General features: G+C 50.7%; 1 protein-coding gene across 1 annotated transcript in view; it reads left to right on the top strand.

The window, feature by feature from the left end:
- Nucleotides 1–12,040: 12,040 nt before the first annotated feature.
- The window catches only part of TBC1D10A (TBC1 domain family member 10A), a 39,090-nt gene continuing 33,033 nt past the window's right edge, over nt 12,041–18,097 (top strand). Inside the window, exon 1 of the mRNA XM_028709726.2 lies at nt 12,041–12,581. Within this exon, the coding sequence (XP_028565559.2) occupies nt 12,181–12,581 (401 nt within the window). The 5' untranslated portion in view covers nt 12,041–12,180. The remainder of the gene's footprint in view (nt 12,582–18,097) is intronic.

Consider the following 18,097-nt stretch of genomic DNA (forward strand, 5'->3'; position numbering starts at 1 on the left):
AGGAGAAGAGGACTCAGGAATTGGCTCTGAGCCAGGATGGCTAGACGGTCTTTCCAGGCAGTATGGCAAGGGGATGATTGAGGTCACATCCAGGGGTACCAACTTGAATAAAATATTTTTTTTGGGGGTGGAGGTAAAGCCGCATTGATCACATGATATGGTACACCCACCCACACCCACCCACCATTTGAATGGTAATGACCATTAACTTGGGGGGGGGGAGCCCCCATCAAATATTTTATTGGAGGGGCGGAAAAGAGCCCTCAGCCCCAAGGAGTTTGCTCCTACGGTCACATCCGCACCATGTATTTAAAGCAAATTCAACATGGCCGGCTTCCCAATCCTGGGAACTCTAGCTTACCTCTCAGTGAGCTAGAATTCCCGGCACCCTTAACCACACAACCGTTTCCGGGATTTCCGGGGAGGAAGCCATGTGCTTTAAATGTGTTGTGTAGGTGTGACCTGAACCTCCAGAGCCAGTGGTAGTATACCACTGAAATCAGTTGCTTCAGAGCAACAGGAAGAGGGGAATGTGGAAGTTTCCCCTCTCTGCCTGCTCTTTCCCATGCAGACACATCAGCCTTTGGTGCAAGCTGGGTTACATCTCAACACTTCCAAAGTCCTGGGTTCAATCTCCAGGTAGGGCTGCCAAATGTTTTCAGCCTGAAACCCCAGAGAGCCACTACCAGCCAGTGTAGACAGAACTGAGTTAGATAGACCCAGTGGTCTAACTTCGTATAGGGCAGCTTCCCGTGTGAGACGTGACAATCAAGCAATGTTTTACATCAGGGGTAAGCAAACTAAGGCCCGGGGGCCGGATCCAGCCCAATCGCCTTCTCAATCCGGCCCACGGACAGTCCGGGAATCAATGTGTTTTTACATTAGTAGAATGTGTCCTTTTATCTAAAATACATCTCTGGGTTATTTGTGGGACCTGCCTGGTGTTTTTACAAGAGTAGAATGTGTGCTTTTATTTAAAATGCATCTCTGGGTTATTTGTGGGGCATAGGAATTCGTTCATTTTCTTTTTTTCAAAATATAGTTCAGCCCCCCACAAGGTCTGAGGGACGGTGGACTGGCCCACAGCTGAAAAAGGTTGTTGACCCCTGTTTTACATCCACATGTCTTGGCATACTAGGTCAGTGTGTCTGGCTGTGAACTAGAAGGTTGGTGGGGATGGCTATGTTCAGGGACTTGGACTAGATGACCGCCAGGGCCCCTTCCAACTCTATGATTCTGTGTGGCAATGGGACACTGGAAAACTGCACAGTACACCAGTCTTTCTTTACTCCAAAATGACACACACACACTCCAGCAGATTGCTCTCCTTTCCTGATAAACCAGGGACATGATTACAAGGGAGAAAGCGCAGAGGCTGATGGTGTGTGGATTGGATGGTGGCCTTCAGGCCTGCTGGAAGGAAGCCACTTGCACTGTGCTAAGGCTGGGCTCTATAGGAGGCAGCAATGCTTCTGAATACCAGCTGCTACCTCTTTTGAGCTTGTGACCTCCTTGGGACATCTTGGTGGCTAGGATTCTGGATTAGATAGGCCATTGGCCTGCCCAGCAGGCTCTTCTTATGGTCTTATGACTGGCCCAGGGTCACACAATAGTAATAGTAATAATAATAATAATAATAATAATAATAATAATAATAATAATAATAATATATTGATACCCCACCCATCTGGGGAACTCCCAACAGAATTAAAAGCAGAATAAAGCACAATGAAACATCAAACATTAAAAACTTCCTTAAACAAGGCTGCCTTCACATGTTTTCTAAAAGTCAGATAGTTGTTTACTTCCTTAACATCTGATGGGAGGATGTTCTACAGGGTGGGCGCCACTACCGAGAAGGCCCTTTGCCTGGTTCCCTGTAACCTCATTTCTCGCAGTGAGGGAACCGCCAGAAGGCACTCGGTGCTGGACCGCAGTGTCCGGCTAGAACGATGGGGGTGGAGACGCTCCTTCAGGTATACTGGACCGAGGCCGTTTAGGGCTTTAAAGGTGAGCACCAACACTTTGAATTGTGCTCGGAAACGTACTGGGAACCAATGTAGGTCTTTCAAGACCAGTGTTATATGGTCTCGGCGGCCGCTCCCAGTCACCAGTCTAGCTGCTGCATTTTGGATTAGTTGTAGTTTCCGGGTCACCTTCAAAGGTAGCCCCACATAGAGCGCATTGCAGTAGTCCAAGCGGGAGATAACTAGATCATGCACCACTCTGCTGAGACAGTCCACGGGCAGGGAAGGTCCTAGCCCGCGTACCAGATGGAGTTGGTAGACAGCTGCCTTGGACACAGAATTGACCTGCACTTCCATGGACAGCTGTGAGTCCAAAATGACTCCCAGGCTGCGCACCTGGTTCTTCAGGGGCACAGTTACCCCATTCAGGACCAGGGAATCCTCCACCCCCCACCCGCTCCCTGTCCCCCAAAAACAGTACTTCTGACTTGTCAGGATTCAACCTCAGTCTGTTAGCCGCCATCCATCCTCCAACCACCTCCAGACACTCACACAGGACCTTCACCGCCTTCACTGGTTCTGATTTAAAAGAGAGGTAGCGCTGGGTATCATCCGCATACTGATGAACACCACGTAAGCGCCACGACTGAGTGGAGGATCTGAACCCTGGCTTGGACTCCATCCAATCCCTCAGCCAACACTGTCATCATGATGATGCCTCTGCCTGTCGCCACACTTTCCTCTTGCTGTGAAACAAAACAGAAATGCTGATCCGACAGACGTTTCTTGATCTCCAAGAAAAGGCACAGATCCATCGGGCTCATTTCCTTGCCAATTTGCCCATTAATCCTGAAGCAGCTCCTCCACCTTCTCCTTGGCGCTCTCCAAGACAGACTGATTTGATCTCAGGGGTTTCTGCTGAAAGTATAATAGCTTTGCACTAGCATTACTGAAGGTTGGGGACTTCTCTATGGCCACATTCACACCATCCACCGTGATACTTCTTTAAGCAGTCGTGGCTTCTCCCAAAGGATCCTGGGGGTTGTAGTTTGTTGAGGGTGCTGAGAGTTCTTAGGAGACAAAAAAGTCAATCTTACTCAGCTATGAGTGATCACTAAAGAAATAACTGGTGTAAGAGCTGGCCATTTTTGTTGTTAATTCATTTAGATAGGTAGGCCACCCAGTGCTGAAGGATTTGGATGGGCAGCTATGCAAAAACATAGGAAACGGAATGAAATCTCACCAGTCAGTTGCAGTCAAGTTACAATAGTGGTCATCATCGCTGCTGGTTGGACGCAGAGAAATGGTGGAAGGAACCAGTTGGGGAACCCCCAAGGGAAGAAGACTCAGAGCCCAGGGAGTGGTGGTGGTGGGACAACGATGAGTGGTCAGAGGGAGAAGATGGGAAGAGGAGGTGTCGGAAGCCGAAGGGGTAACAGGGCTCAGTGAGAAGGGAGAGTCTGTGGCAGAGAGCAGTCCAGAATCAGAGGCAGAAGCTGAAGCAGGCTAATGGGAGGAGGGGGGCCAAGAGGCAGAGATGAGTCAGACTGGTGAAGAGTCATGGGTGCCTCCCCTTCCTGCTGTGACAAGCTCCCTCCCCCCACCAACCCCAGAACCAGAAGAGGTGCGAAATGGGAAGAGCACAGTCTCTGATTGCTGGGGGGGGGGGGGAATGGGACCTGGGGAGGAAGAGATACAGGCAGCTATGGGGAGGTCTTGGCAACTGATTTCATGGAGTAAGACCTACTGGGAATGAGCTGCTATGCTCATTAGGTCTGACACTCAGACAAGTCTATGAAGATCGTGTTTTTGCTAATAAAGAGTTAACACCAACTCTGATCTGTGTGATTTACTGACCAACTCACTCTGTGACAGCCAGTTAGTTGCATATAAGGACATAGGAAGGTGCTTTATTACTAAGTCATACCACTGGTCCATTCAGCCCAGCACTGCCAACCATGACTGGCAGCAACTGTCCCAGGTTTCAGACAAGGGATCTCTCCCAATCCTACCTGGAGAAGCTGGGGGGTTGAACCTGAGACCTTCTGCATGCAAAGCAGACACTCAACCCATTGAGCCACACCATTCCTAATACTGAATTCTATACTGAGATAGACTAATAGCCCATCTTGCTTAGTATTGCCAGCACCGACTGGCAGCATCTCTCCAGACTTTCAGGCAAGGGGGGGGGGTCTCTCCCAACCCTACCTGGGGATGCTGAGACCTTCTGCATGCAAAGCAGACACTCAACCCATTGAGCCACACCATTCCTAATATTGAATTCTATACTGAGATAGGCTATTGGCCCATCTTGCTTAGTATTGCCAACACCGACTGGCAGCATCTCTCCAGACTTTCAGGCAAGGGGGGGGTCTCACCTGGGGATGCTGGGGGTTGAACCTGAGACCTTCTGCATGCAAAGCAGACGCTCAACCCATTGAGCCACACCATTCCTAATATTGAATTCTATACTGAGATAGGCTATTGGCCCATCTTGCTTAGTATTGCCAACACCGACTGGCAGCATCTCTCCAGACCCTACCTGGGGATGCCAGGGGTTGAACCTGGATGTGAAGCAGTTGCTCTACCACTTCGCCTACCTACGTAAGCCCAAACCTAGGACAGAGCAGGCATCGCTTTCCAGTAAATCTGCCTGGGGTGTCAAGCTCTTAAAAGATAATGCATGGTGACACCAGACCTGGTAGAAATGACATTCTTGTTATCAAGGGGTTTCAGAGAGGAGAGGGAGAGACAGAGGGATCTCACGCATGTGCCTGATAAAGCACTTTTCAAAGCCAATGATGCGATGCAGCCATTTAGCAGGAAATTGATCAATTTTTAAACAGCATCAATTTGTCTCCACTTACTGATGGGAGCGAGGGAGAAAATGTACTGCTCCACCTTGGGATGGGAAAAACAGGGCAGTTTACACACGTCCTTCTTCCTTCTGTTAAGTTGCAGAGGGACTTTGCACTCCTAGGTTATTCTCCTCCGCTGACTGTCTTACCTGCCCACACACAACGTAACAGGCTGTTTTTGACTGTGTATCTTCTATTTCAAACACAATTCAACATATAATATCTCACAAAGTGTAATTCCATAGACCAGCACATCATGCAAACAGAACATATCAAGATAAATTAAAGTCTGATGGATGGTCAGGAGATAAAGTCCATTTGGTTCCTAAATCGGCAATATCGGTAATAACCACAACATGCTATGCTTATCTTATGGTATCGCTGCTTTGACGATTCTAACATTCCTTGTATGTAGATATCGGATCAGATGGAAAACTTGAAAGTATGGCACGACAAGGATTCCAGGATAATACCTTGTTTCACCCAATCAGGCTTCATCAGCCGTGCATACTCTAAATTAAATAAACACGATATGACATAAGCCTTATACAAACTAAGTAACAAAACATACCCGTTAAACAACAAGTTTACATACCATATTCTTGTATGATGGAAACATGCAACAAAATTTCTCTTGATATGTTCTGTTTGCATTATGTGTTGGTCTATGGAATTACACTTATATGTTGAATTGTGTTTGAAATGGAAGTCACATTATCAAAAACAGACTGTTACATTGTGTGTGTGGCTACCAGGATTGTATTTACGCAGCCTAAGGTTTAGTAGTGTTTTGCATCACCTAGGAAGGTCCATAGCTCAGTGGCTGAACATCTCCCTTGCATGCAGACAGCCCCAGGTTAAATCTTTCACCAATGCACATTTTACCCTAATAAATGCACTTTTGAAAGCGTCATTTGCAGTGCACAATTTTGAGCAGAGCGAATTTCAAAGGGCTCTGGCAAACTGAGCTGAATTTATCCCCCTTCTCTAGTTATCAGGCGCCATCTCTTGCTAGGGAAATGAAAGGTTGAAGGCTCGCAGGAATGGTTAGGAAATTGCTGGCAGGTGACAACCATTTGGAGGAATCATAGAAACATACAATTGTACAGTTGGAAGGGGTCCAAATGGTCATCTAGTCCAACCCTTTGCAATCCAGGAATCACAGCTCCCTGCAATGCTACATCTTCCCCTGCCCCTCTCAACTAAGGGAGATATAAACAGGATCTGTGGTTGAGAAAGAACCAATAGAACCAGGGCCGGCTCAATACATTTTGCTGCCTGAGGCGAAGAGCAAGATGTCTTCCTCCTGCAAAGCAGATGCAGAAGCCAGCAGGGCTGGTAGTCAAATCTTAACTTCCATACTGGTGATAGTATCTTCTGCTGCACTTGATAGCAGTCATCCCCGCACCTCAGCATCTGCCGCCTGAGGCAGATGCTTCACTCTACCTCATTGTAGGGCCGGCCCTGTGTACAACTCAGGCCTGTTTTGCTGCAGAACTTTGCTCAAGCTGACTAAACCACGCAGTGACTCTTACTTCAGCAGTGCTGATGCACAACACCTTTCACTTCACCCAAGAGCATTAGGGAAGTACAGAGCAGGCTACGTGGTCCACACTCTTCCTCCAATATCTTGCTGTCACTGCTCACCCTGCTGCATCTGCCGCCTGAGGCAGCTGTCTCCCTTTGCCAATGGAAGGGCCAGCCCAGCCAGAAGCTGCAGTTTTGCAGACAGAGCTGGGTTGGGGGGCTCTGGTGAATAAAAAGCACCTGGAGTGGCTGGGGTGCCTCTTGGTGACGATCTCATGTGCAAGACCATGCTGGCATATTAAGATGTCTTATACTCAACTTGCATATCTGTAAATAAATCCAGATATTATAGAAGCATTGTAAGTCTCCAGGTGGTTAGGTTGTAGCAGGGGTGGGTACCCTGTTCACCCTGAGGAGAAGGAGAAGAAGAAGAAGAGGAGGAGGAGGAGGAGGAGGAGGAGGAGGAGGAAGAGGAGGAGGAGGAGGAGGAGTTTGGATTTGATATCTCACTTTATCACTACCCAAAGGAGTCTCAAAGCGGCTAACATTCTCCTTTCCCTTCCTCCCCCACAACAAACACTCTGTGAGGTGAGTGAGGCTGAGAGACTTCAAAGAAGTGTGACTGGCCCAAGGTCACCCAGCAGCTGCATGTGGAGGAGCGGGGAAGCGAACCCGGTTCACCAGATTACGAGTCCACCACTCTTAACCACTACACCACACTGGCTCTCTAAGGGCCCCAGCCCCTTCTGGGAAACTTTCCAGGGGCCTCATTCCAGTGGTGGCAAGGCCAGAGAGAAAAGTGGGTGGAGCAACATATGCAAATGCTATATACATTGGTATCTTGGTTTCCAGATGGCTTAGTTGCTGAACAAATTGGCTCCCAAATACCGCAAACCTGGAAATACGTGTTCCGGTTTGTGAAAGTTTGTCGGAAGCCAAACGTCCGACACAGCTAGTGCTTCAGTGGAAGGAGCTTCTGCAGCCAATCGGAAACCGTGCCTTGCTTTTCAAACGGTTTTGGGAGTCGAACGGACTTCCAGAACAGATTAAGTTTGAGAACCAAGGTACCACTGTACATCCGGCAAGGAAAGACATCTTCAGAGTTGAAAGATACATCTTAGCCAGGAGAAAAACACTAAATGGTCATGTGAGCAGGGTTGACGAAAGGGGGTTGGCTGGCGAGAGTCCCAAGGGGCAGACAGAGAAACTGGGGGGCGGGTTCATATTTGGTCCCTGCACCTGGGGTTCCCCATTTCTGATTTAGAGCATTTGTACCCCACTCTTCATCCAGAAAAGGCTCCCAGAGCAACTCACATACAATCAGTTAAAAACAAGACAGTCTCTGCCTTCAGGCTTGCATTCTAAAAGCCATAGCACAAAAGGAAAAGGGCATGGAGGGAAGAGGGGGAAAAACAAGTCAGGTGCCCATTCTTAAAGTTAAATAGTAGCTCTTTGTTATGTACTGAGTTGAATAGGATCTAAAATGCAGCAGTCTGATTGGTCCTAGAACAATAGGATAAAAAATGCAGCAGTCTGATTGGTCCTAGAACAATAGGATTCAGAATGCAGCAGTCTGATTGGTCCTAGAACAATGCAGCAGTATGATTGGTCCGCAGGAGCCACCCAATCCAGCTCCAGGTGGAAGTGAATCCACAACCTGATTGGCCTACAGGAGAATCCCGGAATTAGCCAATCATGTGCAGCCCATTGTGTAAATAATGTATATAAAGCAGATATTGTGGGGGAACTTCCATTCCTCCTCACCACTATGAGCTGAATAAAGATCATGAAATCCACTCTCGACTCTGAGTATATTTTACTCTTATAAGGAGCAGCTGGAAACAATTCAGTGGCCAAAGAGGCCTGATGAAGCCAGCCTTTCAGCAGAGCTGATGGAATGAGCCTTGCTTCCCTTCTCTCCCACAACCCAATGCTAGCCTGCCACCAGAAGGTGGCAGCAGCCATCAATACTGTATTTCTTTCGAAAAATGGACTGATGTACTCCGCAGCCACCATCCTTGTGCCAGAAGGCTGGGGAGAGCGCTTGCAGGAAAAAACTCAACCTGCTGAACTTCTGGCTGTGGTGCAGTTGGGAAAGTCGCAAGAGCCCTGCCTGAAAGCAAGAAGAAAACTTGGGTGCTCATTCCAACTCAGAGGGCCTTAAAAAGAGATGGGTCAAATTCATAGCCACAATAACTATGTTCTTCAACGTGCCTAGGAATGCCTCTTGCAGGAAACCACAGAGGAGAGAGTGCTCCTGCGCCTCTTGCAGGCTTCCCAGAAGCACCTGACTGGCCAGTGTGAGAACAGGATGATGAACTAGATGGGCCATTGGTCTGATCCGGTGGACTCCTACGTTTGGATGCTGCAAAGGACTGATAAAACTATCCTGCTGTAAGCTGCATTCATGGTGTCCCTCACCTGTCAATATCCTCTCTCCCTGATAAAATATATGCAAGTCCTAAGTATTTCCGGTTAATAGGAAATCCAGGAAGAACATCATAAGAGCCTGCTGGATGAGGCCAATGTCCCATCTAGTTCAGGATCCTATTCTCATAGTGGCTTGTTGTTGTTGTTGTTGTTGCTGCTGCTGCTGCCCCCCCCCCGAGATCTAGATGGTTTTAATGTGCCCTTTGTAGGAGGTTTTCCTATGCCAGTTAGGGGGTGGTGGCAGAGCCAACTGGGGTGGTGCATTTGTACTTAAACAACAAAGAGTTTTGCAGCACCTTAGAAATTATCAATTTTATTATGGCCTAAGCTTTCCTAAGCAGAGGGACGCGGGTGGCGCTGTGGGTAAAAGTCTCAGCGCCTAGGGCTTGCCAATCGAAAGGTCGGCGGTTCAAATCCCCGCGGCGGGGTGCGCTCCCGTTGCTCGGTCCCAGCGCCTGCCAACCTAGCAGTTCGAAAGCACTCTTAAGTGCAAGTAGATAAATAGGGACCGCTTATTAGCGGGAAGGTAAACGGCGTTTCCGTGTGCAGCTTCTGGCTCGCCAGATGCAGCTTGTCACACTGGCCACGTGACCCGGAAGCGCTGGCCCCCGGCCTCTAGAGTGAGATGGGCGCACAACCCTAGAATCTGTTAAGACTGGCCCGTACGGGCAGGGGTACCTTTACCTTAAGCTTTCCTACTGAAAGTGGGGGTGGCAGCCAAACATTTCTGCGACCTAGCTGTGTATATATTGTTGGTATATGATTTAGTACCTTTTAATGAGGGTGAAAGAGGAGAGCGCAAAATATGGTTTGAAGTGCAACATCAAAAAAATGAAGATCATGGCCACTGGTCCCATCACCTCCTGGCAAATAGAAGGGGAAGAAATGGAGGCAGTGAGAGATTTTACTTTCTTGGGCTCCATGATCACTGCAGATGGTGACAGCAGCCACGAAATTAAAAGACACCTGCTTCTTGGGAGAAAAGTGATGACAAACCTAGACAGCATGTTAAAAAGCAGAGACATCACCTTGCTGACAAAGATCCGTATAGTTAAAGCTATGGTTTTCCCAGTAGTGATGTATGGAAGTGAGACCTGGACCATAAAGAAGGCTGATCGCCGAAGAATTGATGCTTTTGAATTATGGTGCTGGAGGAGACTCTTGAGAGTCCCATGGACTGCAAGAAGATCAAACGCATCCATTCTTAAGGAAATCAGTGCTCACTGGAAGGACAGATCCTGAAGCTGAGGCTCCAATACTTTGGCCACCTCATGAGAAGAGAAGACTCCCTGGAAAAGACCCTGATGTTGGGAAAGATGGAGGGCAGAAGGATAAGGGGACGACAGAGGACGAGATGGTTGGATAGTGTTCTCAAAGCTACCAGCATGAGTTTGACCAAACTGCGGGAGGCAGTGGAAGACAGGAGTGCCTGGTGTGCTCTGGTCCATGGGGTCACGAAGAGTCGGACACGACTAAACGGCTAAACAACAACATGATTTAGCCACTAGATGGTACTGGACTTACTTGAATTTAGCTGTTGTCTGGAGTTCCCTGTATCTGTTCTGCTTTTGCCTGAGAGAGACCAGAAAGTTATTGTCTAGCAGCTTCTTGACTGTCCTCCAAACTTTCTTTGACATGGCATGAGCAGTAGGATCTGAACCCATCCATCAGGGGTTTTTTTATGTTAAAGGAGAAGTGGTAGTATTCTATGCTCCCAGGTTATAGGAAATGTATACACTTATTTACCATTTATTTTTATTATAAATTAAAAGTGAAATAAAACATATGATATTTTTGTTTAAAAACTGAAATGATGTGAAAGTTTGTTGTTGTTGTTGTTGTTGTTTAGTCGTTTAGTCGTGTCCGACTCTTCGTGACCCCATGGACCAGAGCACGCCAGGCACCTCTGTCCTCCACTACTTCCCGCAGTTTGGTCAAACTCATGCTGGTAACCTCGAAAACACTATCAAACCATCTCGTCCTCTGTCGCCCCCTTCTCCTTGTGCCCTCCATCTTTCCCAGCATCAGTGTCTTCTCCAGGGAGTCTTCTCTTCTCATGAGGTGGCCAAAGTACTGGAGCCTCAGCTTCACGATCTGTCCTTCCAGTGAGCACTCAGGGCTGATTTCCTTAAGAATGGATGCGTTTGATCTTCTTGCAGTCCATGGGACTCTCAAGAGTCTTCTCCAGCACCATAATTCAAAAGCATCAATTCTTCGGCGATCAGCCTTCTTGATGGTCCAGCTCTCACTTCCATACATCACTATGTGAAAGTTTATTGTAATCAAATAGACATTTGGTGCTTTGGTTGGGCAGAGTGGGGGAGATTGTTGAATGCTGATTGATGATCCTTGAATAAAAAAGTGAAAGCATTAAAATATTTTTTGGAGGGGGACACATTAAAAGACACATCAGCATTCTACATAGCTGAGCAGGCTTGTTTTTACCATTTGAGATGATACAGTATACTGTATGTTTTTGATGGTTTATAAACGCTGCTGTATTACAGAAGCCAACAGGACTTGCATCTCCTCTACATAACCGCCTGTCCGAAGCGGGACAAAGTAATCCCATGAATGCCTACACTGAAATCAGTTCCATTGAATTCAATGGGGCTTACTCTCCCCCCCCCAAAAAAAGTGGATATAGGATTGCAGCCTGCTGATGAATACGTTTGTGTGTTTTTTTCAAAAAAAAAAAATTATTGGTTTTCACAACATTATAAACAAACAGATAAAACAAACAAACATAAATCATAGCCTTATTGAAAATTACACTTATTAACATTGTTAAGTGACTTCCCTTGGTTGAATTTCATTGCATATCCTTTTAATGGTTTTCCAAATCACAGTTCTTATAAAATTTAACATCCTTAGATCTTCACATTATGAAATTAAACATATTACTTCATCACTTAACATAAATAAAATCCTAAGCCAATTAAGTATCTGCAAGCAATTTTCAGTTAATTTAACTTAACATATTTAACTAAGTATTCCTTAAATTTAATCCATTCTGTTGAATACGTTTGAGCTGCACTATTGCACAGGCCCGTAACACTGGAAAACACCTCCTTCACCGCCTCCACCTCCCGCCCCTTCCGCGTTTCTCCAAGTTTTGTCCTACGTGGAAAGTGAATGGAAGAGGAGTGTGGAGGAGGGGAGGCGGGTGCGGAGGAGGAAACACCGCGCTCCTCCTGGTCAACTGGATTGGGGGGTTGAGAAGCAGGAGGAGGGGGGTTCTTTAAGCCTTTGATTGATTGGCAGCTCGGACGGCCAAGAGCTTTGCCGGCTCGCCCTCCCTTTCCCGCCCATTTTCCATTCAAGAGGCCTGCGAGGCCGCCGGCCCTCGCCCGCGCCCGAGAGCCAATGCCGGCTGCGTAGGGGCGGGCTTGGGAGCGATGGCTCAGCCAATGGGTGTGGCCGGATCGGCTGAGGGAGAGACGGCCCGGCCGGATAGTCTGTGGGTTTCGTCCGATGGCGGCGCCCCTTCCTTCCCGCTGAGGCGGCCGCGTATGGCCAAGAGCCGAGCGGGAGGAAGCGGCGGCGGCGACGACGACGGGGAGGCTGCCTCCGCCGCCCAGGCCGGCGGCATGGGCTCTGCGCCCCGCGGACCCCTGGCCGAGGCGGAGGAGGACGACGACGCTGCCGAAGACGAGGCGGCGTCGGCGGCAGCGGCCAGCGAGATGGACTCGCGGAGCTCCTTGGGCGGCGGCGGCAGCAGCTCCGACGGCGAGCGCCGCGTCGACAAGTTCGGCTTCCTCGTCGCCGACGGCGGAGACAGACCAGAGCAGGAGGCGCCGTGAGTGGCAGCGGCGGCGGGGGGGGGGGGGAGTGCGCGCTGGGCGCTCTTGCCATGGGCAGGGGCACTCTTGCCCCTTTCGGGTGTGGGTGGGTATGGGCTCGCCTCGAGCCCGGGAGTGGCCGGCCAGAATCAGGAGGCAAGTGGTGTCCCACCTCTTTGTAGTAGCCTCAAGTGCGGCAGAGGCGCTCTCGCCATGCGCAGGGGCACTGTTGCCATTCCCCGGAGATTGGCCTGTCTCTGTTATTGGCATAGGTTCCTTCGCCGCCGCCTCCCCAAATAAAATATTTGAGGGGGCCGCCCCCACCCCCAAAGTTGATGGACATTGCCTTAGGAATGGTGTGCGCGTGCAAAGCACCATACGATCGATTATACGGGGTGGGGCTTACTTGCCTCTCCCAATACAGTGGTACCTCGGGTTACATACGCTTCAGGTTACAGACGCTTCAGGTTACAGACTCCGCTAACCCAGAAATAGTACCTCGGGTTAAGAACTTTGCTTCAGGATGAGAACAGAAATCGTGCCCCGGCGGCGTGGCAGCAGGAGGCCCCATTAGCTAAAGTGGTGCTTCAGGTGAAGAACAGTTTCAAGTTAAGAACGGACCTCCAGAACAAATCAAGTTCTTAACCCGAGGTACCACTGTATTTTATTCAAGTTGGCATCCCATGTTCTTGGGGAGGGTGGTAGGTGGAAGTTTCTGTCTCTCACATACACTCACGCGCACACACTTAGCAGGGCACTCTTGCCATGGTCAGGAGGCACTCTCTGTGCCAAGAATGATGAGCTGTGGTAGGAAAACCCTGTGGAAGGGAAACTGCAAGTGGTAGCTATATGTTTGTGGTGTAGAGGCGCTCTGTCTGTGGGCAAGGGTGCTCTTCCCTGTTTGGGAGCTGGCTTGTGCCACTCCTGGGGGTGGGTAGGTGTGGGTGAGGGTGAACAGCTGGTGACTAAGTTTCTGTAACACACACACATCCCAGTGGGCTGGAGTTTGCACCCAAGAGTTATACAGTGGTGCCTCGCAAGACGAAATTAATTCGTTCCGCAAGTCTCTTCGTCTTGCGGTTTTTTCGTCTTGCGATGCACGGTTTCCCATAGGAATGCATTGAAAATCAATTAATGCGTTCCTAGGGAAACCGCCTTCAGACCAAGTCCGGGGACAGTCTGTCCCCGGACCTCTTCTGAAGGCTGGGGGGGGGGGAACAAGGGCTTTTCTTCCCACCCCCAGCATTTTAAAAAACCCCGGGACAGCGGAGGACTTCTCCGCTGTCCGAGGCGATTTAAAAGCCCCTGGGAAGGCAGGCAGGGGGGACAAAGACTTTCACCCCCCACCCGCCTTCAGAAGGTGTTCCCGCCCCCGCCCCGCTTCGGAACAGCTTTCCGAAGTGGGGCGGCTGGGGCAGATGTCCCCGCCCCCCCTCCCCACTTCGGAACAGCTTTCCGAAGTGGGGCGGCTGGGGCAGGTGTCCCCGCCCCCCCTCCCCACTTCGGAACAGCTTTCCGAAGTGGGGCGGCTGGGGCAGATGTCCCCGCCCCCCCTCCCCGCTTCGGAACAGCTTTCCGAAGTGGGGCGGCTGGGGCAGATGTCCCCGCCCCCCCTCCCCGCTTCGGAACAGCTTTCCGAAGTGGGGCGGCTGGGGCAGATGTCCCCGCCCCCCCTCCCCGCTTCGGAACAGCTTTCCGAAGTGGGGCGGCTGGGGCAGATGTCCCCGCCCCCCCTCCCCGCTTCGGAACAGCTTTCCGAAGTGGGGCGGCTGGGGCAGATGTCCCCGCCCCCCCTCCCCGCTTCGGAACAGCTTTCCGAAGTGGGGCGGCTGGGGCAGATGTCCCCGCCCCCCCTCCCCGCTTCGGAACAGCTTTCCGAAGTGGGGCGGCTGGGGCAGATGTCCCCGCCCCCCCTCCCCGCTTCGGAACAGCTTTCCGAAGTGGGGCGGCTGGGGCAGATGTCCCCGCCCCCCCTCCCCGCTTCGGAACAGCTTTCCGAAGTGGGGCGGCTGGGGCAGATGTCCCCGCCCCCCCTCCCCGCTTCGGAACAGCTTTCCGAAGTGGGGCGGCTGGGGCAGATGTCCCCGCCCCCCCTCCCCGCTTCGGAACAGCTTTCCGAAGTGGGGCGGCTGGGGCAGATGTCCCCGCCCCCCCTCCCCGCTTCGGAACAGCTTTCCGAAGTGGGGCGGCTGGGGCAGATGTCCCCGCCCCCCCTCCCCGCTTCGGAACAGCTTTCCGAAGTGGGGCGGCTGGGGCAGATGTCCCCGCCCCCCCTCCCCGCTTCGGAACAGCTTTCCGAAGTGGGGCGGCTGGGGCAGATGTCCCCGCCCCCCCTCCCCGCTTCGGAACAGCTTTCCGAAGTGGGGCGGCTGGGGCAGATGTCCGCGCCCCCCCTCCCCGCTTCGGAACAGCTTTCCGAAGTGGGGCGGCTGGGGCAGGTGTCCCCCCCCCCTTCGGAACAGTGTTTTAAAATGCTGGGGGTCGGGAGCGAAGCGCTGCCGACCCCCAGCATTTTAAAATCTCCCCGTGTCCCGGGAAGGTTTTAAAATGCTGGGGGTCGGGAGCGAAGCGCTGCCGACCCCCTGCATTTTAAAATCTCCCCGGGACACGGGGAGATTTTAAAATGCAGGGGGTCGGCAGCGCTTCGCTCCCGACCCCCAGCATTTTAAAACCTCCCCGGGACACGGGGAGATTTTAAAATGCAGGGGGTCGGCAGCGCTTCGCTCCCGACCCCCAGCATTTTAAAACCTTCCCGGGACACGGGGAGATTTTAAAATGCTGGGGGTCGGCAGCGCTTCGCTCCCGACCCCAAGCATTTTAAAACCTCCCCGGGACACGGGGAGATTTTAAAATGCAGGGGGTCGGCAGCGCTTCGCTCCCGACCCCCAGCATTTTAAAACCTCCCCGGGACACGGGGAGATTTTAAAATGCTGGGGGTCGGCAGCGCTTCGCTCCCGACCCCAAGCATTTTAAAACCTCCCCGGGACACGGGGAGATTTTAAAATGCAGGGGGTCGGCAGCGCTTCGCTCCCGCCCGCCAGCATTTTAAGATCGCCCCCGGCAGGCGGGGGGAAGGCAGGCGGGGGGGAGCAAAGACTTTTGCCCCCCCGCCGGCCTTCAGAAGAGGTCCTCTTCTGAAGGCCGGCTGTGGGCGAAAGTCTTTGCTCCCGACCGCCAGCATTTCCCTATGGGCTTTCGTCTTGCGATGCAAGCCCATAGGGAAATTCGTCTTGCGAAGCGCCTCCAAAACAGAAAACCCTTTCGTCTTGCGGGTTTTCCGTCTTGCGAGGCATTCGTCTTGCGGGGTACCACTGTAACCCCTGTTGCCTTTTGGGGAAATTGGCTTGTCTCCCTTCCCGGAGTGGCAAGGGCAAGTTTCTCTAAGCCCAGTGACGCTGATGCATTTTTGCCATGGGCAGGAGCACTCTTGCCTTTCTGGGAATTTTGCTGGCTGGCAGGCTGGGTGGGTGAGGCTGGACAACCAGTGGCTGTAAATTTCTGTAATCCCCAGCAGCCAGGGTGGGGAGGGGTGCTGTCTGCATCCCAGAGGAATGAGCCCTAACGGTGAGCCCTGTGAAGGGAGAACGGTCGGTGGGAGCTACTGTATATGCATGTGTAATCCAGATGGCCAGGGGTCCTCTTTCCATGGGCAGGGATATTCTTGCTTTTGTGGGCCGTGTTAAAAGTTGTTTCTAGGCAGGAGAGAGGTGGGTAAGCAATTGCTTTGGTAGTAAAGCACAAAGAGCTTCCTATTTATGTAACCTCAGATGGGCTGGAGGAAGCTTTCCCCATGGGCAGAGGTTCATTTGCTTTTGAGAGTTGGAGTCTAATTGTGTCTGAGGATGACCCGAGGCTGAAGAATATCGCTTTTGGCTACAGATGTCTGTTGCCTTCAGAGAGGTACCAGGGCTCCAGCCTGCCTAGATTGGGGTGTGTCCCACCACCTGGCTTGGAGAGATGTGTGATTAAAGGGATTCTGAGGACCTCTTGTTACTTTAAACTCCACTGTGGTCCAGAATAAAATGGAGCCAAGCCTACTTGGTTGAAGCCTCCTATCCAGCTTCTCCCTGGGATGTCTCAGGGTATGGTTGAGTAGAAGGCACTTTTCATGAGTTTGGGTTTTCACACTTTTTATTCTCCCTCTCTCTGCTTAGCACTCTTGAGTCTGGAAACTTGTTTAGGGACTGAGTACTAAGGCATGGAATGGGAAGGATGTGTAGATTTTGGATTGCCAGATTTAGGGGAGGCCTCCCCTGTTCTTCCCAGTGAGGGGTGGAGGAAAAATGGAAATTGTCTCAGTTCAACAGTAGTGAGAAGTTGCTGCTGCTGAACTTCCCCTCTTAACAGTACCAGAGCCCTTCTGAGATATTGAAACAACTGAGGGATAGAGGCTTTAGGCAGCAAACCCAGTCTAGGGGCATCTGGGCCACAAGTGCCTGAGGGTGACCAGGGTGAAACCACCACCCCCTTGTTTCTGATCCTGGATGACATGGGAATTGCAGTGCAGGGAGTATTCTTGTTTTGAAGTCAAGAGGAGCTTTATCTGAGGGTAGCAGAGTAAGGCAGGCTTTAGGAATGCAGATGTTATGGCTTGGGGAATGGATCTTGATTGCCAAATGCCCCTTCTCTGGGATACCTTCATCCCAGTCTCCACTGGGTGGGTGGTGGCAGTAGGCTAGGGCTTGCTATATGGGGCCTCTTAAAATCAACCTCTTTCCTCAAGTCTTCATGCACTGTTTTGGAGGGGGTGCCCTCCATCATAAGATGTTTTGACTTCTTATGTAAGCTCCTTAAGTTGCAGTCTGTGTCCCTTTACTCTATCTGAGCCAGCCTGGAACTGGGCTTCCCCAAAGCAGTTTTCCCTCTCAGGGGCTGGTCTGCTGTAAAGCATAGATGATCATGTTCAAAGACACTAGGCAGTTGTCTTGGATAATTACCCTTCTCTCAGTTGACCGTGAGGCAGGTTAATGATTGTAAAGCATTTTTTCTGCTGCGCCACAGAAGCAGCAACTGTTTTGTTTTGCTTTGTATGGCTTTGACTCTGTGGCCTGCTTCCTCCCCATTCTGAAAGAAGACAATTGATCCAGGAGGAAACATTCCCTTCAGCATGATTTTTTTTGGAACTGAAGAGCATGATATCCTCTGAACTGAAGTAAATGTGGGGGGAAGAAGCCACGTAACCCGTGACACTCTGGGGTGGGCGAGCCTGAGGAATGATTAATGCACACCTTGCAAATGAGACGTGTATTGCATTCCAACATCTCTTGTGTGAGAGTAGGTATACCTGTTTTGGTGAGAGCAGGGTCACTGTGGAAAGGTGGTAAGCTGGCTAGCAGCCAACACCTGGCCCATCCCAGACAGTTGGCACTGTTCACTTACCCACGTGACGCTGTAAAAAGCATGTCTCGATAGCGATATTTCCCATAGGGCAGCCTTCCTTTCATAGCCACCCAGCAATTAAAATATAACCCAGCCTTACAAATAAACCCGCGGATAATTTATTATATTTCTATAAGGCATTTATATACTTTTT

Source organism: Podarcis muralis, chromosome 16 (assembly GCF_964188315.1).
Source record: "Podarcis muralis chromosome 16, rPodMur119.hap1.1, whole genome shotgun sequence".
NCBI lineage: Eukaryota > Metazoa > Chordata > Lepidosauria > Squamata > Lacertidae > Podarcis > Podarcis muralis.